This window comes from Neltuma alba, unplaced genomic scaffold (genome assembly GCF_004799145.2).
Source record: "Neltuma alba isolate B1F8T4 unplaced genomic scaffold, ASM479914v2 tig00010689_pilon, whole genome shotgun sequence".
NCBI classification, from domain to species: Eukaryota; Viridiplantae; Streptophyta; class Magnoliopsida; order Fabales; family Fabaceae; genus Neltuma; species Neltuma alba.
In genome coordinates this window covers 248521-270265 of record NW_021635529.1, presented here as the reverse complement: position 1 = coordinate 270265, position 21745 = coordinate 248521, and the positions used below count along the sequence as shown (strand labels likewise).

Here is a 21745-nt window from a genome sequence, read left to right as displayed (position 1 = left end):
CTTCTTCTCCTTGCTTCTCATGCCATTAGTGCCCACCATTGATTGACCTAAATGGTTGGTTAGGGAGGGGGTGAGATTCGGGGGAATCTCAGTAGCAAACAATACCATATTAATCATGTTAAATGGATACTCATGCACTACACGCAACTTGTTTATTCTCTTGTTAATTAGTGACATACTAGCATGCTCAAAGCTAACTTCTTGATGCATGGCCATGGAGACATAATCTACTCATCATGAATAGCAATTACAGCGGTTAAAACATGTCACAATAACATTCAATAACATGTACACGGCAACACACAAGCATACCACATCAAGCAATGACAATAGGTAAGTTCACTACCTTGCACCTCAAGCCTTCCTCTTACTTTTCCTTTGACTCCCTTGACTTTCCAACCATGTTAGCTTTCGGTCAACATCATCAAACATTCTCTTGGATGTTCCAAAGGTCCTAAACATAGTCATAATGATCATACAATCTATTAGGACCACTAGATTACATAAAGTTCAAAGCTAGCTCTCTTGAACCTCAACCCTTTCTCTTAGTCTTATGATTTTCTTTCTAACTTTTCTAACATAAATCTCATCATTTCCCATTCTTATGATCCATTTCTTGTCAATTAGGACCACTTTAGATGGCCTTAGATTCAAGAAGATCAAATCTGGAAATTTTGGTTTGCGGGTACTGTTTACGCAGAATCTCCAGAATTTTTGATCAACTTTCAAAATTCATAATTAAATCTAGAAAAATCCAAATTGAGTGCTTCCAAGTCTCACTGAAAGCTAATTAAGTTAAATTTAAAGGAAAAATAGTTTCAGGAACCAATTCTACGCCGAACAGTACCAGAATTGTACGGAACTCGACACCCTTCCAAAAGCTTAACACTGTTTCCATATTTCAAACCCTAACTTTGAAAAATCACCATAAATCGTACACATATCCAAATAAAGTGTTCTACCCATGGATTTAAAGCTCATAGAGTGTACTTTAAGCATGCCAAATTTCAGAACCAGATATGAACAGTAACTAATTCGAAAAATCCATCAAATCAGCACGTAATTCTTCCAATTTTCACATAGATCCACTTGGATCTACCATACTTTGAGGTGTTCTAGCAAGATCTAACAACCAAACTCCCTTCCCCACTCATCAACCATTTCGACCAGCTATCAAAAGGGAGAGAAGACATATTTTCAACCATAAAAGAGAAAGAAACCAAGGCAAGAACACATCTAGAGCCAAGAACTCACCTTGAACCTTGATTGTATGACCAAAGTTGATGCCTTTCTCTTGGTTTTCCCTCAAAACTCTCTTTTTTTCCCTCTCTTCATGCCTTGCACGAAATTCCCATCTGATTTAGGGGAGAGATGAGCTCATTAATGTGTACAAAATATCCCACCAACCATCATTAATGTTATGCCAAGTGTCATTAGCCTACTTAATCTTAATCCTCTCTCTTAATTAACTTAAATCATAATGTAATTAAATTCCAAAGTCAAGATCCTCTCCATTGGTAGCTTGACACTTGGAAAGCTTTAATTACCATCCATTAAAGGCTTGACAAGTGGCGACTTGTGGCCCAAGTAAAGTGCAAGACTCTGATTAATACTTTATCGGTGCACTTTTACTCCGGGTTTAACTTCTTTTCTCTAATTACAGTGCTCTGGCCTCTGTAATTATTTTCTGTCAGATCCATAAATTCTCTTTAATTTTAGAGAGTATCTATGAATTTTCTTAGCCCATAACACTTCCTTTAAGCCTTGCATAAAATTCATTTACTAAAATACCCTTTTATTGGCAAAACCGGCTCTTTAATTTCTTAAAGCCACTCTACTGGCCTTTTGGTTGCGGGACTAATTTTATAAATTAGTACAACCTTTCAACCATTTAACCTCATTTTTGTATACACTTTTGAAGTCTCTTGCTATTTCAAATAATTACCTCAAACGGTATACTTTTTACCGGTCACAACCTCATAAATTCCATTTAAGGGGGTATTTTCATCTTTTCTCTTTATAGAAAAGTCTTAGAATATTATTTCCCATTTTTTGGGATTTTCTTGGAATTTTCTGTACACTCTTCCATTTTTGCCCTTGCTGGTCATAATTTTTTGAATTCACGGTTTTACCCCTGCTTAAGCCTAACCTCAGAACCATCTCTTTGAGGTTTCTAACTTACTCATTGGCCTGTATCTAGCCTTTTTTCTCTTTTTGGGCCTTCGAGACTTTACTGGAGCCTCTAACCTTAATTATACTCGAGCTCCTGAAAACTTTTACTTTGCAATTTAGTCCCTAAAACTGCTTTAACTTCCTTTCTCATCTTTGGGACTTCTGCTCACAGGGGTCTGGTAACCTATTTAATTTAGGCTATTTTTGGAACTTCTAGGCCTAAAAGTCTGGATGTTACAGTTTTGGGATCCAATTTACCCGGAACTTGTCTTGTAATTTTTTTTCCTAGACCAACAACAATCACTTAATTGAATTAAATGGAAAAGAAGTATATATTTTTTGTCTCAATTGATTGGATTGGTTGAATTTTTTTTTATCTAAATTCAAATAGAACCAAGCATACAAACATTTATAATTTGAAATAAATTTTTTTGTGAGCAGCGCATTCTATAAGAGTTACAAAACACTTATGTTTTATTTGTTTTGAAGAAGAACATATTCAAGATAATGAGATGGTAGAAACTGCATTTTCAATAATCGAAAATCCCAACAGATATTATTAAATGTTAGATAATATTTAAGTCAATTTTTTTATAATCATTATATCAAGTTCTTCAATCATAATCATATTCTGTTGTAATCTTAAAAAAAAAAAAGACGCCAGGCAAATTGTAATTAAAGAATTTGACCTGATGATTATAAGAAATTTTTTCTATTTTCCCTTAAATATTTTGCATACTTTTAGATTTGTAGTCCATGATGCAATTTTCTCCACATATGGATTGATGATTGAAGTCACAGTGTACACTATTTTTCATTTGTCTTTGTTTAAAGTTCTTTCATATTTGCTTCCTATTATTAGTCTTAGGAAAAATATATAATTATCACACAGACTTTTACCAAAGAGCCTCGCCCGCAAGTGAGCCGGACTAATTGTTTTCTTTTTTTGGCACCAAAATTTGTTATTATATGATGCCATTTGTTATGAAATTTTTTTTATGATTAAATTCTTTTCTTGGTTGCTCACATTGATTTTGCTTATTTTATTTTTTTGTTTTTGTCAAAAAATGAGTCAACATTTGTTTTTGGATAAAGGAAAAGTCAATATTTAATTTATTTTAATTATTACTATATTGTATTTAAACTGAAAAAGTCAGGGGACCGTAATCTTTACGTCACTATTTCTGGTCTCCATTTTTTAACTGTAGTAGGTTGTCGCCTTGGACACGAGTCCTGGCATCTTCTCACTCACCTTCATCATCTCACGCCACATCTTCCCCAAATCCAAACCCTAATTTGATCATCTTCCATTTTGTTCCACCTATTGCCTGTTGATTCTGCAATTCGGTTTTAAAATTATTCATCCATTCGAGAAAATTCTGAATTCGGTCGCACTTTTGCGATCCTGACGTTGTTTGATTGCTAGATTTTTCATCTCGCAATGGCTATGCTGTTGGAAGATATCTTGCAATCGGTGGAACTGTGGTTGAAGCTCATCAAGCAGCCCCAGCCTTACGTGAATCCCAATCTCGACCCTGTTCTGTTGGTGCCTGGTATTGCTGGTTCGATTCTTAAGGCTGTAGATGATGAGAATGGTAAAGAAGAAAGGGTTTGGGTTCGGATTCTCGCCGCTGATTATACATTCCGGACAAAGCTATGGTCTCGTTTTGATCCTGCTACCGGTAACTAAATTGTGTTAATTAAGTTTGAAAGTGTTTCTTATCCATTTGAAGAGTCGTTTGTTCTTTTAATTAAGCTTTTGTAAGCTGGCCCGGGGAAAAACAATTAAGCTTTTATAAGAACTCTATATGTGACTTCATTTGCTGAGTGAAGTTCGTTTCGCACTTAACTGCTTTATTGATTTTTTTTTTTGCCAAAGAAACAACTTCTCGCAAAAAAGGTTCATTTAATCTTATTGCAAACGAAGTGCAGGTAAAATTAGACTAGTCTCCTTCTCAGCTTTCCTCATCCATGTTTGCTTATGCTTGTTTACATAAACTATAATGTTATAGTTCCAGAAGTTGTTCATGTAACTTCGTTTGCGTTCCCTCCTTTTATATTAATGAAAGCCATTAATATTCAACGGGCTGTATTAGTGTAAAAAATATTAATGAATATGATTAATACTTTTTTAATTTATATGATACTACTAAACTAGTAAATTACAAAATGAAAACATGGGGATTATAATCATTTGGTTGTTTATATGGTAGAAGTGAAGGTGGTGCAACAAGAACTTAAAATTTAGAAGGCTGAACACTAATAATTTCTGTTGGAACCAGGTAAAACTGTTTCTATGGACTCAAACACCAGTGTTACTGTTCCGGAAGACAGATATGGACTATATGCAATTGATGTTTTGGACCCTGATATGGTATGCTTAGTTCTCGGGACAAAATGAAGAAGCGTTTATTCCTTTTGTTCTATGTTTTACGTTACCCTTCTTGATCCATGAGGAAGTTTAGTGGAAGCTTTTTTGGACACTAGGACAAATGGTATTCCAAGCTGCTTATGTTTTTTATTATATGGTTCAATGAAGTTTGTACTTCTCTGCAGTCATTCATTCCTCTCTCTCTCTCACACACACACACACACACACACACACGCACGCACGCACACACGCACCTGATAAAAATAAGCATGTGCATATACTTCTCTTTTCCCTTCCCATACAATCTATCTATGAATACCTGAAGGCTTTGGCCCATGTAAACTGAGAATGTACAGCAGGTGCCAGTAGTTTGGTTTATGGTGATTTCATACAGCGGAATTACCTTTTTATTTTGAATCAATATATATATTTAATGAGAATATAAGTACACTTTGTTGACTAATTTTACATTTTATGGTATATTTAGTATTTATGAGCATTAATTTGCTTAAAAATCCTGTGAATCAATGCAATTCTATTACCTAGTTGTGCACCCTACAATCCAGATGAAATAACACTTGATTCTTGGTTCCTATACAAATTTTATGATGCAGGTAATTGGACGTGAGTGTGTTTATTATTTCCATGACATGATCGTTGAAATGATTAAATGGGGGTTTCAGGAGGGAAAGACCCTTTTTGGCTTTGGTTATGATTTTCGCCAAAGTAACAGGTACCATATCATTGCAAAACTCACGTCCAATTTAATCAATATATCTTTAATTACCTTCCCTTTGTTGAGGCATGATCGAGAATGTTACTCAGCAATCCATTTCTTGAATAAATTTTTGGATTGTTTTCAATTAATAAACCCTACAACAATACTTTTCATACAAGTACATTAGATTTTTTATCCTGCTGTGTTTGGCACAGAAACGGTAAGCATTGATTGCCACCTCTGCTCTCTTATCCATGGGCTTTATGCTTCTTTTCCTTTATGATTATAGATGAAGAAGAGATTATGATTTTTCAAATGCAAACCCAATTGATGCATGTAATGGCTTATGGAAAATGTAGAGAGCAGATTAAATTGGTCTTTACTTTGTCCCCAGGATCTTGAGGGTTACCTTACTTGAAAGGCATAAAAGAAACATTTACTTTTTTTCTTCTGATGCGTACCTTTTACAGTATGGCAGAGGATTATATGCTATAATGATCAATGATCTTTCTCCAGGTTCTGCTTGTTCTGTTGGAAGTTTACTTTTGGAAAAGTTTTCTGGAAAAAGAAAAAAATTTTACTTTTTAGATGGGTGCCTGGTAGAGACCGAATAAAATAATCACAGAAAAATAAAGAGCAGGAAAAATGAATTCTTCTATTTGTATGTAAGGTAAGAATCTCACTCACTTAGAAATAGACTGAGGAGAATCTCCATACACAAGAAATTACTCTCTGAAAATATTTGATGCTTTATTTCTAAGGCAAAGTGCCTATTTATAGAGTTTTACAGAGAGAAAATCCAGGAAAATAGTTCAACGGAATAATCAAAAGAATTCAAATGAAACACCTAATCTGTTCTGAAGTTGAAGCGGGGTATTCCCACTTATTTCTCATCCAACAGAAGCAACCAATCAAAAAAGCAGGAACAGTAAAAATAAAATAAAGAAAACATCAGAAAAATAGCAGCAAACTCAGCCCTTGAGCCCCTTATTCTTCTCTAGCACGTTTCTTTCTCCTAGAGTAAGTCAGCCTCCACGTTTTAGTCTTGTCACCGCCAAAAACTTTTAAGCTCCATGGGTTGATGCTGATTGCTGGTTGGTGACCCATCGTTTTAGCTTGAGCTGCTCTTCCCTAGATGAATTCATTTGCTTACTCTTTTCTCGTGAATGTCATCATTTACCTTTTTTGGCGATAAATGAGCAGAAGATTTCCTAGGAAACCATTTGACGTAGAAGTAGGAAAGAGGGAGAGGGAATCAATGGAAATAGACGACCGAGAGAGAAGATAGATTTGGGGGGGGGGAGTAGAAAAACAAAACTGAAATCTTCATTATTCCAAAGCTGATTACAACCTAACTCGACCTGTCTATGTATAGCCTGATATCTTGGACCCTAATTAAGTAACCAATCCTAACTACTGGTAACTCCTTAACTAACCCCCTCTTCTTTAATTTATTACATAACAATACCTTACTCCTAAGAGACCCTTTCCCCCAAGAAAATTGTACCAAATACCTTACTCCTAAGAGACCCTTTCCCCCAAGAAAATTGTACCAAACGAGGCCCTCCAAAGTATCCTAATTAAATTTCCTCTGAACTAAGTCAGAACAAGCAGCTGGGCATGTGCAGCCGTAGCTAAAATGTAACTGACTCCCTTTTTGTTTATTTACTGTGTAACACTATTCTTGTGAGCCAAGCATAGCAAAAACTAAAATGTAAATGCAAAATCAGGGGGAAGATTACCGCTGAAGGCCCCATGCTAAAGATATTTAAACTGAGCGACCTTAATTTGAAAATCATTTTTTAGGACTCTTGAATGATAAAATTTTAACTTGCAGTTTAAAAAGTAAGATTGTGCAGTTTAAATTTTGGTCTTAGGGTCCTTTAGAATAATTTCAAAATTTAAGGTCCTTCAGTAGAAAGATCTTCACGTGGGGGCCCTAAACTATAGTCTCGTCAAAATTTAATTTAATCAGACTGCTTATTCTTAATATGTGTCTGTTTGGCGTTGTTTCCCTGGTGGTATGATTGGCCATTTATTCAAGGATAACTACTTTAATATGTACTTACCTGATTAGTAAACTAAATTAGGTGCTCTAACAATTGTACCACTTATTGTCATGTAGGTTGCCAGAAACTTTAGATCGGTTGGCTGCAAAATTAGAATCAGTGTACAATGCTGCAGGAGGGAAGAAGATAAATATCATAAGCCATTCTATGGGTGGCCTTTTGGTGAAATGTTTCATGTGCCTGCGTAGTGATGTAAAGAATCCATCAGGCCTCTTAAGTTTGTTTAAGCTTTTTTTCTATTTGTCTCTACAGTTTCCTGCAATCTTTCAATTTATGTATTAGCCTGTGGTTTGTAGACGTGCATCATGCAAAGTATCCGCTGTTGGGTAAAGTTTACAAGTTTGTGCTTTTTGTTTTGCAGATTTTTGAGAAATATGTTAAGAATTGGATTGCAATTGCCGCTCCATTCCAGGGTAAGCAACTAATCTTATATTTGCTCATGCCTTAATTTAACATACTGAATGAAATCATACCACACATTTTTCAATATAATTTGTCAAGCTAGGGACTGTTGTTAGTTCCAAAAGGGATATTATAATATTTTGATAGGCTAAATTTTTTGCTGGGCACATAAACAAGGTCATGCAGAGGTTATTAAATGATTTATAAATAAAAAGTGAACATGGTCGTGATATTGCATATGGCTTGGGAAAAGAGATGAGTAAGTATAAAAGGTTATTCAATGGCGAATAGTTAATGCAACTTGATCCTTACTCATATATTAATTTGGTTGCTTTTGCTGCAGCTCTAAAACCAAAAGCTCGTTTAATGTGGGTAGTAGTAATGTTTATTTGTTGTTAGTATGTTATTTCCAAATTTGTATTTTTTCATTTCATTGTCTATAGTGTTTTGCATTCCAAGTTAGTGTTTACATTTGCATAGAGAAAAAAAGAGTGCGGATGGGAGTGCATGGAATGCATACCTGGGAATGCATTCTTCATGTTTCATTTTATTCTGGGACTGTGATGCCCTGGACTAAGATGTCAAAACCACCACAGTCTATGTTTCTTTTTGTTGATATTTATTTATTTTGGATTTTTTCGTCCAAATAAAGGAGGCATAAGGCTCTGGGAGGGGTTTGGAGAGGGGAAAGGACCAGGGCAAGAACAAAGGGTCTTGTGCTGCATGGTTCACGGCTGACTCTTTGGGATGTATTTGGACCATCCGATACTAATTATGTTATTTTCTTTCTCTAGTTTTCATTGTTAAGTAAATCAAGCCGGTTCAAACCTCTGAAGATGTGGAGCTCTTCTTTTCTTCCATTTTCAATGTTTTGAGAGATGAAAATGGCCATAAGGATATTAGAACTATGCTCCTTGATCATTGTGCAGGCTTTGGGTATCTGGCTGGAAAATAATGCTTTGAGTATTCTCAGTTTATTTTTATTAAATATATACCTTCATTTCGGTCAGGGTTGATTTTAGGCTGTCCTGTGGGTTCTGGCTTACCAGTTCTTTGGGAGGAGGATGCCAAAATGGATATATCCCTATTTATGCTCTGCTTTTTCGTTCTCTCTTTGTTTTACCCTTGACCTGAAAAGTCGTAGCTTGCATAACCTGCCTTGGTGTATTTTTTGTTTTTTTTAGCTGTATTTGCAGCTGCATAATAGTGAACCACGTTTTCTGACAGGTGCACCTGGATATGTCAATTCTACCTTTTTAAATGGAATGTCATTTGTTGAGGGATGGGAGCAGAATTTCTTCATTTCAAAATGGAGCATGCACCAGTTGGTAGAAATCAGTCATTTGCATTTCTTAAATATATATTTGAGTTTACTCTTCAATCATCTTCAATTACAAATTTTTTTAATGGATCATCTTTCCCTTATAGTCATCATTGTTACTTATCACATGCTGTCTTGGACGCGAAACTTCAGGAAACTAAGCATTTCTGCCCTTTTTTGTGTAACCGTTAATACTGCCATAGTTGACCATTCTATACAAGTGAGGCATAGTATCTATATTGACAATATGTTCATAAATGAGATAGTGGATATAAAAGACATGACTATAGATAGCATGTAATGGATCCGTTTGATAATGTTTATGTCTATTAGTTTTTGAATATAGTGTTAGAATAACATTCAGCAAAATTTCTGTAAACTATATTCTGAAAATATTTTCATAAGACTCAGTTTGAAGATTTCAAAGTTAGAGTCTTGACTTCCTTTCATTCAAGTTATAATTTGTAGTATAAGAATTATCTGTAATATCTAGAATATTGTAAAAAAAAATGGTTGATTGATTTGGACTGTAAATTTATTTACGAAATCAATGACCAAAATCATTTTCCTCATGTTTTAAATGCAGAAAGTAGAGGTCTATTTTTGAAAAACTTTTAAGTAGAACAATTGCTCTAAACAGATCTGTTATTGTTATCGGGAAGAAAAAATGTTTTGAGTTATTAAACAAAAGAGGTTTGAAAAACAAGATTCAAATTGGTTGTTTCTGGAAGAAAAACTAAGTTGGCATAGCTACCTAATGTGATTTAACTGTTGGAAACATAAAGCTTTTATTACTTTTTTAACCAATTAATAATACAAATAAAATATGGGGTTTTATCATGTTTGTATGACGGTAGAAGTGCTAAGCGATCAATGTTTCTATGTGAGAAATAGGCAACAATGGTATAAGATCTTTTTGAAATGACATATACAACTCAAAGGGTTTGGAGTCAGTCTTGAGATGTATTTTGATATTGAAAACAAATATATATATGAATTGTTGAAACTAACAAAGATATCAAAAAGAGGGGTTTTGGCTTATAAATATTGTCCATAACTCGTTAGTCAATAATCAGTTACTATGACAACTTACGAATAATCAACTGCATGATTGTGTTCGGGATTTAGTGGGTCTAGATAGCTGGATGGTGTGTTCTTTGTTTTATTTGGGTTATTTCAACTCATCTTTGCATGAAATAAGTGAAGCAATGGCATACACCTGGCCTTGTTTCTGTGATTGATTCACTTATGTTTCGTTTTCGTTTGTTTTTCTTTTATTCTGATGCTGTGAAATTTTTGATATTATTGATTATTGATTAGCTTCTTACAATGTTACAGCTGGTTGAATGTCCATCTCTATATGAACTTATGGGTTGCCCTGATTTTCACTGGGAGAACACCCCAGCTCTAGAACTGTGGCGTGAGAAGCATGATTCTGATAGGAAGCATGATGTATTATTGTAATTACTTTTAAATAATAGTAGGAGTAGGAGTAACGGTCACTAACCGTTATTTAAGTAGGATTAGTTTATGATTATAAATAGACATTACCCGGGTACCCATTGTACAGATTTGATTTCCAGAATTATTCAGTGCACTATTCAGTTCTAAACCGCCTTCTCTCTGTTTTCCTCTCTGTTCTTTCTCCTGATCATTTCTCCTCTGTCTCTCGTCCTAATTTCTACCCTTCTCTTCTCTGAATCTCTCTTCTATCTCTCTTTTCTATTTCTATTCTATCAGTGGTATCAGAGCCACTCTTTCCTCGGCACTACCCACGCAATTTCGCTTGGTTTATGGTACTTACCCGTGGCCAAACTAGACTCATGGAGGAACGCTTGGATCAGATCGAAAAACGCCTGGGTACCATCGATGAACTCCAAGAAACAGTCTTGGGCTTCAATACTCAATTGCAGAACCTTGTTCGGGATTTCCGTGAAGGTGTTGTCGTGGCCCAGAACCGTGACCACGAGCGACGCCCTGATCAAGATCGACGCGGGAACCGGAACGGATATCAACGACCGACCCAGCTGACGAAAATGGACTTCCCAAGATTCAACGGTACTGACGTTCTTGCATGGATTGCGCGCTGTGAACGATTCTTCGAATTCGACGAGACTCCAGAGGCGTCGAAGGTGAAGGTTGCGTCGTTGCACTTGGACGATACGACCTTCAAGTGGCATCTGGCGGTCGAAAAACGGCGTGGGGGACGACCGATGGGATGGGAGGAATACGTCGATTTGCTCCGAGATACTTTCGGCCCCCTGCTTGACACTCCCATGGCCGAGTTCACTCATCTGCGTCAAACGGGTTCCCTGGCAGACTTCAACGCCGAGTTTGATTCAATCACAGCGAAGCTCGATCTCTCGGAAGATTATCTCGTGGACGCCTACGTCTCAGCTCTCAAACCGGATATTGAAGTTTCAGTTCAGATGTTTAATCCAAGAACACTGCGTGAGGCGCGAAGGCTTGCCCGGATTCAAGAAATAGCCTTATCGAAGCAAACCGGTAAGAGCGTGTCCTTCAAGTCGGTACCCCACGTATCGGTCACTAATCAGGTGGCACCCTCTACTTCAAGCACGATGACCCTTCTCTTCTCTGAATCTCTCTTCTATCTCTCTTTTCTATTTCTATTCTATCAAAGCATGATTCTGATGGGAAACCTCGTGTTATTCTGGAGTCTCATCATCCAGAAGATAGTATTGAGATTATAAAGGAATCTCTTGCAAATAACAAAGTGAGTTGTCTGCTTTATCTTGTACAGCATTTGAACTTCAGTTCTTTCCATATCTTTCATGAACTTGAATATATTATTTTCTAAACTTTAGGGTCTGGAGTATGTTATGATTGTTCAGTTTACTAATCATATTAATTTTGTGAACAACTTGTAATAGAAAAACACAGCCATCCCTATGAGATTCCCCCCCCCCCCCCCGGGTTTAAAACTGATTCCTCTGTGATTAGTGTTTAAAGAAAACTGTTTAGTCTTTGTTTCTGTGAAAGGATAACAGGGAAACTGGCATTACGAAGGTTTATTTGTAGGAAGGCTGTGTAGTTACTGTAATGCTTTTGACAGTTACAAGTATTTCTCTTCATTCGATGTCCTGCATGATTATTAGTACATCTTAGACATCTTAGGTTGTTATAATATTGTTTAACCATGATATAGGTCAACTATGATGGTGAGGATTTGCCCCTTCCCTTTAACATGGAGATCATGAAGTGGGCAAATAAAACTCGCGAGATTTTATCTGGTGCGAAACTTCCTTCTGAAGTCAAATTCTACAATATTTATGGGATTGGTCTTGAGACGCCCCATACTGTTTGGTAATGCTTCCAACGCCTAATAAAAATGGATTTTATTAGAAGGTTCTAATTCTTTGGAAATGTACAATAACTCATGAAGTTTAAATTACTATTCCGCAGCTATGGAAGTGGAGAGAAGCCTGTCTCAGATCTACAACAGCTACGTTATTCCCAGGTCATTTGCTTATATACCAATATTTGTATGGTGCAGGTTATACATATAAATATGGTGCTTGCAGTGTCCATTGACCTGTCTTATCTATGCGAATAGTTAAAATAACTCTGGATAGTTTTCCACCTGCATTGTTTTATCATCTATGGTTTTGAAAACACATTTAATTGGATTAAAACATTAAATTAAAATGCAATACATTCAATTTCTCTCCCAGACTGTTTCACAAGTATCCTATTTTCCTTGAGGCCATTTGTGTTTTTCCATTTGCAAATGCTGACCTCTTTTAATAAATATTTTCAGGCCAAATACATTTGTGTTGACGGTGATGGAACAGTACCAGCCGAATCAGCTAAGGTTTGACACCTTAAACTTGTTCCCCCCCAGTGAATCAATTTAGACGTTCTTAATTTCTGTGAAATTGGAATTTGATGATGTTACTTCAGAATCTTCGACGGACGGATTAGATGTTCCTTGATATAAGTTGATTAGACCTATTATTTCAATACTTCTTGTATGATACTCCTCTAATCCTTAATGTAAGACCTAATTAATTTGAGTAGATTAAGGATGCTAGTTAAATTAGATAATTTGATATGTTTTTTCTATAACATCTTAAGCATATTTCTTAATTCTTTTCCTCCCTTTCCTAGTGATTATTGCTGGGGGAATATAAATAGGGTTAATTTGGAAAAAAATTGATAAACATATAAAATAGGTCTTGTATATAGGACCAACATCAATTCCCTGATCAGGTCCTACATGAAGGATTGGATGAATATCATCTTGTCTACAGCAATATAGGGATCCATGGTTGCCGTAAGCAGCATATCTGCTAAGCTGAAGATGTACTTCGCAGCTATTAATGCCTAGTTTCTTCACTATGATTACTACTGTGCCCCCGTCTAGATTATCACCCAGACTCTAATTGTCATTGCCGTTCTGCGGCTGCCATCTCACACATCAGAGACCATCATAATCATTGTTGCATCCTATTTCTGTAGAAGCCAGCCGTCGCGATGACTACCACCGTTTCATGGTTCCCCATTGCCGTTGCTGCCTATGCGTGACCTTTAGTTTGATTTTGTCCCACAACATGGCTTCATCCTTGTTTCATTTGCAGGCTGATGGGCTCAAAGCAGAGGCAAGGGTTGGAGTTCCAGGCGAACACAGGGGTATTCTTTGTGAGCGTCACGTATTTCGGATTCTCAAACATTGGCTGAAGGCTGGAGATCCCGATCCCTACTACAACCCACTGAACGATTATGTGATTCTGCCAACTGCGTTTGAAATGGAGCAGCGCAAAGAGAATGATCTAGATGTCTCATCCCTTAAAGGGGAATGGGAAATAATTTCTCACGACCAAGATGAATGCAGCCATTCTGCTGATAAAATTTCTCTGAGTGCCATATCTGTTTCGCACGAAGGAGCCAATCAGTCCTGTTCTGACGCTCATCCCGGTATCCTTGTTCACTCTGGCAACAACGGCGGGCGGCAGTGTGTTCAACTGAACGAGTTAACCGTCTCAGTCGATGCCTGATAAAAATCAGCTTCTTTTAAAGTGTTGCAGTGGAAGTGAATGGTAATTATCCTGTACAGCTTATTATATTCGTCGATGACATCATGTTTGAAGGGGTTGTAATGGTATATATGTATCTAAGGGTTATATCATACATGAGAAATATGCCATCGTTCTGACAAAAACACTCAATGTCTGGTATATAAGGTCTGGCATAGTAAGATGATGTGCCATCTACAAATTTCTAAAGGAAAGGTCTTTGCTTTTATGAACCTAGATTTCTGATATTGTATAAGCATGACATGGTGTTCCCAAGTAACGGTGGGTGAGTTTGAAAAAAGTGAGCTGCCAAAAGCTGTCATGCACAATTTTAGTAATTAAGCAGAAATGGATAAATCGGCTTGAATGGGAAAAGGCATAAAAGAATGTAGCTACCTAATACCAAGTATATGCACGGTTTCTTCTTCAAGAAATAAGCTGTCTCTGTTTTTCTGGGTAATGCATTTGAGAAATGATTCTTCCGGTTTTTAATATAAGGATTACTTGATTAATTTGGATAGATTAGAAAAACTAAATAAATTATTTAATTTTAACAAGTGTAACATGATCTTTTTAGAAGTATATCATTTTATAGACGTTACTTTTCGAAAAAATGATAAATATGATAAGCGGTCGTAAAGAGGAAAATACAAGTTTAAATCCCAAAAGGCGCACTTGTTAGGAGGGTTTTAATTTTAATGTTTTTTACATGACAGAGATTAGTTTCAAGTTTAAAGTAACTTAAGAAATCATCTAAGTTATATCCAAAAAAAAAGAAAAAGGTTAGATTAGAGTTAGCTTAAGAGTCAAATAGGTGAAGAATAAAAAACAATAAGTTAATTTCTTATCACACCATTCAAAGACTAAATATCAATTCAGTATCATGAATTATTAGCAAAATAATCATACTTACAATTTATTTCTGATGTTCTTTATAATTCTTTTGACAAATTGACATCACGATACCATACTATTAAAATCACTAGATATTTAATCTAGCAAAATATGATAACAAGATATTCTTACTTGCAATTCTTTAATCACTAAACTAATGACTATTGACAACTTGAAAAAAAAAAACAAAAGAAGATGACTTCTTTTTGCATCAAAACAGTTTTTGTTTTTTGGGGGGCTAAAAAAAAAAGTAAGTTAACCTGCTATGCCGGTCAGGTTAACCGGGTTGTTTCTGGGTTACTTTGAGTCACCTTGGCTCAACATTTCCCAGTTCACGAGGGCTAAACACTGGTCAAGCGCCAAGTTCGGTGGTTTTCGGCCTGGTCCAGTTCGATCGACGTTTTCATAGACCTCAACATCTTCATGGTTTGTGCGACAATTTTCCAAGCACGCTTCGCTGACATTCAATTAAGGTCGTGGATTACTTAATATAGTCAAACTTATTCTAAACTCAATTCTTAATTAGTCGCGCTTTTACAACTTTTGAGACAATTAATGAAAACATGGTTAATAAATATGGCGCTTTTGAGGATCCGCATTCCGTGCTCATCGCTCAAAACGTCCACGTTTTGAGTGCTGAGCATGAGGGACCTTTTTTTTTTATTACAAAAAAATATATGTATTAGAATTATTTTTAGTTAAAGTTTATCTAATACTCTTAAATATTTTTTTACACATATTTAATATTTTAAAATATTTTATCATATCCTGAAATATTTTCTTATATGTATTTAGTGTTCTAAAATATTTTCTGACAATGCATTTGAAAAAATATTTAAGAATCTAGTATTTTAAAGTATTTTGTGATCTATTTGGTACCTAAAATATTTTTTATATATGTTCATTATTTTAAAATACTTTGTGACTGGGTTTACCTAAAAACATATTTTAGGATCTAGTATTCTAAAGTCTTTTATGATTTATTTAGTATCCTGAAATATTTTTTAGTATTCTAAAATATTTTATGATACAATATCAAGAAATAGAAAAAATTTTAAAACATTAAATGCACGTGAACAAATATTTTAAGGTAATAAATAAATCATAAAATACTTTAAGATATTGAAAACATCTAAAAAAATATTTTTGAGTACTAGATAAATGTTAACCAAAAATAATTTTAATTTATACTTCTTCTGATTCTTAATATAAGAGTTAGTTTAACTAATTCAAGTATACTACAAAAATTAGCTAAATTAGTCAGTTGTAATAAATAAGTGTTGTTTTCTCTAAAATGCCTCTCACTAATTATGTGTATTAACTAAAATCAACAATTGATTAAATCTTTAACACGTACAATTATTATAAGGACTATATTGAAAATATATATATATATAAGAGATAAAGTAGATTAGAATATTATATTTAAAACTAAATTAAATATCAAGATAATTTTTATATTAATAATTTGAGATGGTATAAATTTTTTTGTAACAAAAAAATAAAGTGAAAAAAAAAATGCTCAGCACTCAAAACGCACAGCGTTTTGAGTGCTGAGCACTCCGTGCTCATCAGGCTGATGAGCACGGAATGCGAACGCCAGTTTTGATGGGACTAACTAAATTCTTCTGTTTCGCGTGTGTGTGAGAGAGAGAGAGAGAGGAAGAAAGAGAGACTAGAGAGAGAAAAACAGCACACAAAAGTACAAATACGCATATAGAATGCGTTCCAAATACATACGCGTAGAGCATATATAATTGCAAACACGTTATTCATTATTACACAAATAAAACAGACACTGGCATTAATTTCTCATGATCGACGACGACGACGACGAAGATCTTATTGACTAATATAATTAAAGATCAGCAAACAAAGAAGAGAAGGTGTGTATATGTGTGTCGCTTTAAGTTACGGGTTCGACCTTGGCCTTCTTGATCATAAGCCCTCCCTTCCATTTGCCACTCCAAACTTCATAGAGCCCAAAGTAAATCTTCTTCTCCGACCCTTGCGTCAGGTCGACTTCGACCCCACCGTCCGGGATGGTGATGGCCTCACCGGAATGGCTACTCAGAAGGATCTCGGAGTAGGTATACTTGCCCTTCTTCCCCACCTTGGCCATGACCAGCACCGGACTTCCCGTCCACCCGAACGCGTCCGGCTTCATCATCACTTCAAACGTCACTCTGTATTTCTTTCCCTGCTTAACTTCCACCATACCTGATACGTCTAGCCATGATACTTGGATCAGCGTCGCAGCCCCGTTCGTAGAAGTCTTACTGCAAATTCATTAAACAACCCTTAAAGCATCATATATATATATATATATATATATATATATATATGTATGTATATTGCCTCCGGTTCTTCGAAATATAACATCTAGATTAAGGGATTTATTTTGGTATTAAATATAACGATAATATTTACATCAAGTTATATACATTCATTATAACGATCGAGTTTTTCAATTACACATATCTAAGTACCCTATGTGATTAAAGAACTTGAGATGATGATCATACTGACTTAAGTATTTTTCTAAATATAAAATCTCAATTTTTAAATTATTCCCATTGATTACACACACAAACATGTGCGTATGTATTAATTACCTCCTAAATATGACAGGCAAATAGGATTTATTTCGGTTTTAAATATAAAACTACAACCTACTTTTATTTCCAAATTTATATTTCCCCCCAAAGTTGCACATAGTAATTAAAGGGGTTTCTATAAAGAGGTAGTTACAAGGCACCTGATTAAAAAAAAAAAAAGAAGGTATTTTATGAAAAGTAGCAATATCATTTGTTATAAATAACTGACTTAACTAATTTTTCTTAATATCGACAAGTTAGTTATGTAATTCTTATATTAAGGGTTGGAGGTTGTATGTATGTGTGCGTGAGAGGGAGAGAGAGAAGGAAGCAGGTCTTTAACATATATATAAACATTGTTTAGCCTCTCGTAAGATTAATGTGTATTTCATACATTGAAATTGATAGGTATGTGAATTTGTTAGCTTGGAAACTAAAAGAACAAAAATGTACTTTTACCAGAACTAAAATAAGATATAATGATTCAGGGTATTAGATTATATTATTGATACACTAACAAGAATATTTATTTGACGAGGATATTATTAATATTTATACAATATCATATACACACAAAAAATGCAATATCATATACTTTTGCTTAAAGCCGAACCATCAGTTTATTGACCATTTTATTATTCATGTGAGTATATTATATACGATTTATTTACCTCAGCCACCCTTATATGCGCCAGATATTATATATGCTCTAATAATACACCCACGTATATAGATCTAATAATTCGAAAGCAGTTAATCATCAAACTTATTCTTTTCTATATGGCAATCAAAGGAATTAAAGATTTATTTATTTGTGATAAAATTCAATATAAAAATTAAATAAATAATATTTGATACTCACTCAAGGCTCCAATAACGAGGGTCGTCCCCCCAAACAATGTTGAGTCCTCTGGGAAAAATCTCAAAATTATCCTCAGCCTGCATTAATTTTTCAATATATTGATCAGCGCATGCATAAAATAATTATAATCTCAAAATTTCTGAGTAATATATATAATAGGATTAATATAATCTTTAGTCTTTTAAATTTGTCTTTATTTTGATTTGGTCCCTTAAGGAGTAAAATGATCCATGTTTTTAATTGAATTATATAAAAGAAACTTGAGGGACCAAAATTTGTATTAACCCTATAAAATAATACTAACCTTTCTCAAGTTTATCTAAAATTATATAGGCATAATTTTTTTCCATTTTTAAGAAAACATAAACTGTCCTAACTAAAGAATAAGACCCACAAATCTTTCATTAATTTAATTGGTTGAATTATACAATATTTTTCTATTCCTTTCTTGAAATAAAAGGAAAGACTGGGTCATTTCAATAAAAAGTGTGGGAAGGAGGACTTGTGTAACTTACTCTTAGAATAATATTTTTAAAAGAAAATTATATTTATACAAGCAAAAACCAGTGTATGTGCTACCCTCAATTAGACCCGACAATGGTCAAATCTAACCTTGTCAGATGCCCGCATACAACGAGAAAAAAACCCAGTCTATGTGTGTCTGTGTATAGATATATACTTGCCTTTTCTTCAAAACAATTAGGTTCTGCGAGGTGATGAGGCTTCTTCATTTTTGAAACGAGCAATATATGTGTAAACTAGCTCCTTCCTCCTTCTTCTCCTCCTCTTCTTCTTCTTCCCCTTTCTTTGTTTCTTGTAAATTCAAAGCTCTCTTTTTTCCTCTTCTGTGCTTTTCTTTGGTTGATGAATGAAGTTTGATGGAAGTTTATGAAGGGAGTTAGGGTTTTATAGTAGTGTTGAGATGATGAGAAAGAGAATAACGTGTTTCATCAAAACGCGAAGAATAAAGTTATTGTCCTGCACCTAAAAAAGAAGAGAGAGAGAGAGAATATATATTTTAAAACAACTTGACAACAAAGGAATCCCTAAGTGGTGACCACTTTTCAAGAGATGAAGGTTCTTTTTCTTGATACAAAGTTTAGAATTATAATGTAAAGTTGTGTCACAAAAAATACGTATAAATATATTTTCAACGTTAAATTACTAAACCAAAAGTTTTAATAAATTAAATCAGCTAGATTTTAATACTACTAGTTGTGCCATATTGATCCGGATCTTCTTTAACATACATACAATTATTGAACAGAGACAATAATGAATCTCCAATGACATGTATATATACCCTATACTATTGGGTCAAAATGAAAAATGATAATAAACCGATGGTTAAAATGTAAAAATACTCACAAAGTATTCTAGGAACAGCTATTGGCATCCTAAACTTAAGTATGATACAGTTTTAATTTGTCCATTAACTCTAAAAACCAATGCAAAAATCCTCTATAAAGTGATAGAAGCATGTGGTGGCCAAAAAAAAAAATAGAGAGATAGATTTGTCCACAAATATTATAAATATTGAAATTTTATTTGACCCGCGAAAATACATGTGGTCAAATTTGTATTAGCTAACAAAAATCTTTGGTGAAACATTTTATTTGTCATACATCATAGTCACATAAACAAATTTTGATTTGGAACCCAGGCTATCTAGAAGCTACCTTCACTTCCTATTTTCTCTTCTGCCTATTTTCCAGGTTAGTTCAAACTCCCAATTCTATCTTCTATTTTTCAGAGAGATCACGTTATATGTACTTTAGAAAGATCATATAACATATACTATAATTAAGTAATTTTTTATTTCGTTAATTTCTTTAAATTAGTTAACAGAGTCTCATATTAAGGATTAAAGGTACGTACATTTTTACATGAATAAAATTCCAATAATTTTTACGTTCACGGCCAACGCGGTTTGCCAATGTGCGCCTTTAAGCTGGATTTTTTTACACCTTTTTTAAGATTAATGGGTAAAATTGCACTATTATACTAAAACTTTACGAGTTACGTACTTTTACCCCTAATTCATTTACACATAGCACGACATATGGGATCCACGCATTCCTTGTTAACAAATACACCATACTCGGTAACGTAACTCCTTACAGAATGCTTTAAGATTATGTTTGTCGCCCTTAATGCTAAACCAATTACTCAGGTTGACGTGAATTGTAAAAGATTTTAATTTGTTTCATAATCAGATACTATCTTTGGTGCTTCATATAAGAACTAGATAACTGGTTTATAAATATTAAAAAAATTAGTTATGTTAGTTAGTTAATTTGTAATAAGTAGATGTTGTTTTTTTCTAAAACATTCTTGTTAATCATGTGAACTGTAACAATTCTTGCAATTAATAGATAAATATGAGAGAGAGGGTGAATTGAGGTCTTATATTTAGAATTAAATTGAATCTCCAACTAGTGTTTATATTAAACACTGGAAGTAGTAATAAATAAGGCTTTCGCTTCTCCTCCTTTATGAAGCAAAGTAGATCAAGGTAATCGGAAGGAATATGTTCTTTGGCCTCAATAACCTCAAAAAAGAGAAGAATAAAACATAGTCTCCACATGCAGTAATTTAATGCACACGTACTTATTCTCAATTTCTTTATTACTGTATTCTTTTTTATGTACCGCTCAGGTTGAGTGATGAATATAAAGAACAAATATTCTCATCTATCTTCTTTAAGGAGGAAATTCCTTCTTTTAATTTATTTCCCCCTAAGGGCTCGAGAATTTTATCTTTTTGAATCAACGCCTGTGATCATTGGATCTCTGTATGGAATATGGAATCAACTTACCACCACCATCACTCTCGAACCCCTCTCAATAATGTAAACGTTATTACAGTAAAAATTCCTATATATTTCATATGGTTAATATAATTTTTTGTACTTATGAAATTTAAGCGTATTTTGATATTGGTTCCTCAAATTTTAAACTCTTGATTTTATTATCTCAGATTTAATCTATCTTAAAGCATAAGTCTTTAGAGGTGTATCGGTGTTAAAATCTGTTGAAACGTTGTAAACGACATTAAAATAATGATATGGACTCATCAGATGACACCTAGTTGGATCTTATGTAAAGGGAATGAGACTTTAAACACAACACAGTTGACAACCCCTCCAATGAACATAGAGGGAAAAAAGGGCTAAACATTTACATTTTGAGAACCTATTCTTCCCCTCTTTTATTATCCACAAAAGATCCAGCTCAATGTCATTTGGCGAGTCAACATCACCATTCTAACGCTGTTTATCACTTCATCAGATTTTAACACCATTAT

General features: G+C 34.4%; 2 protein-coding genes across 3 annotated transcripts; one reads left to right on the top strand and one right to left on the bottom strand.

The window, feature by feature from the left end:
• The first annotated feature begins 3385 nt into the window (after positions 1–3385).
• Positions 3386–14345, top strand: LOC114758361 (lecithin-cholesterol acyltransferase-like 4). Its single transcript, XM_028947416.1, has 12 exons — positions 3386–3854; positions 4455–4546; positions 5158–5276; positions 7387–7522; positions 7692–7743; positions 8960–9060; positions 10392–10505; positions 11695–11787; positions 12220–12377; positions 12477–12531; positions 12832–12885; positions 13652–14345. The coding sequence occupies exons 1-12, from the start codon at positions 3614–3616 to the stop codon at positions 14066–14068; spliced, it is 1632 nt and encodes a 543-aa protein (XP_028803249.1). The 5' UTR covers positions 3386–3613; the 3' UTR covers positions 14069–14345.
• A 2324-nt stretch (positions 14346–16669) lies between these two features.
• LOC114758359 (protein PHLOEM PROTEIN 2-LIKE A9) lies at positions 16670–19301 on the bottom strand. Of its 2 annotated transcripts, none has more exons than XM_028947414.1 (3): positions 19123–19301; positions 18440–18516; positions 16670–17256 (listed from the first exon to the last, which is right to left on the bottom strand). In XM_028947414.1, exons 1-3 carry the CDS (start codon positions 19168–19170, stop codon positions 16887–16889), a joined length of 495 nt encoding a protein of 164 aa, XP_028803247.1. In that variant the 5' UTR covers positions 19171–19301; the 3' UTR covers positions 16670–16886. The 2 variants fall into 2 exon arrangements, with proteins under 2 accessions (XP_028803247.1, XP_028803248.1); XM_028947415.1 differs by having other exon boundaries at positions 18440–18513.
• Positions 19302–21745: the final 2444 nt, after the last annotated feature.

Excerpts from the sequence above, each read along its gene's own strand:
- LOC114758361 (XM_028947416.1), top strand. The coding sequence starts at position 3,614 with ATGGCTATGCTGTTGGAAGATATCTTGCAATCGGTGGAACTGTGGTTG. Across the intron at positions 4,547-5,157 it reads ATGTTTTGGACCCTGATATG|GTAATTGGACGTGAGTGTGT; the intron begins GTATGCTTAGTT and ends TTTATGATGCAG. Across the intron at positions 7,523-7,691 it reads TCATGTGCCTGCGTAGTGAT|ATTTTTGAGAAATATGTTAA; the intron begins GTAAAGAATCCA and ends TTTGTTTTGCAG.
- LOC114758359 (XM_028947414.1), bottom strand. The coding sequence starts at position 19,170 with ATGAAGAAGCCTCATCACCTCGCAGAACCTAATTGTTTTGAAGAAAAG. Across the intron at positions 18,517-19,122 it reads CTAATTGTTTTGAAGAAAAG|GCTGAGGATAATTTTGAGAT; the intron begins GCAAGTATATAT and ends AAATTAATGCAG. Across the intron at positions 17,257-18,439 it reads CCTCGTTATTGGAGCCTTGA|GACTTCTACGAACGGGGCTG; the intron begins GTGAGTATCAAA and ends AATTTGCAGTAA.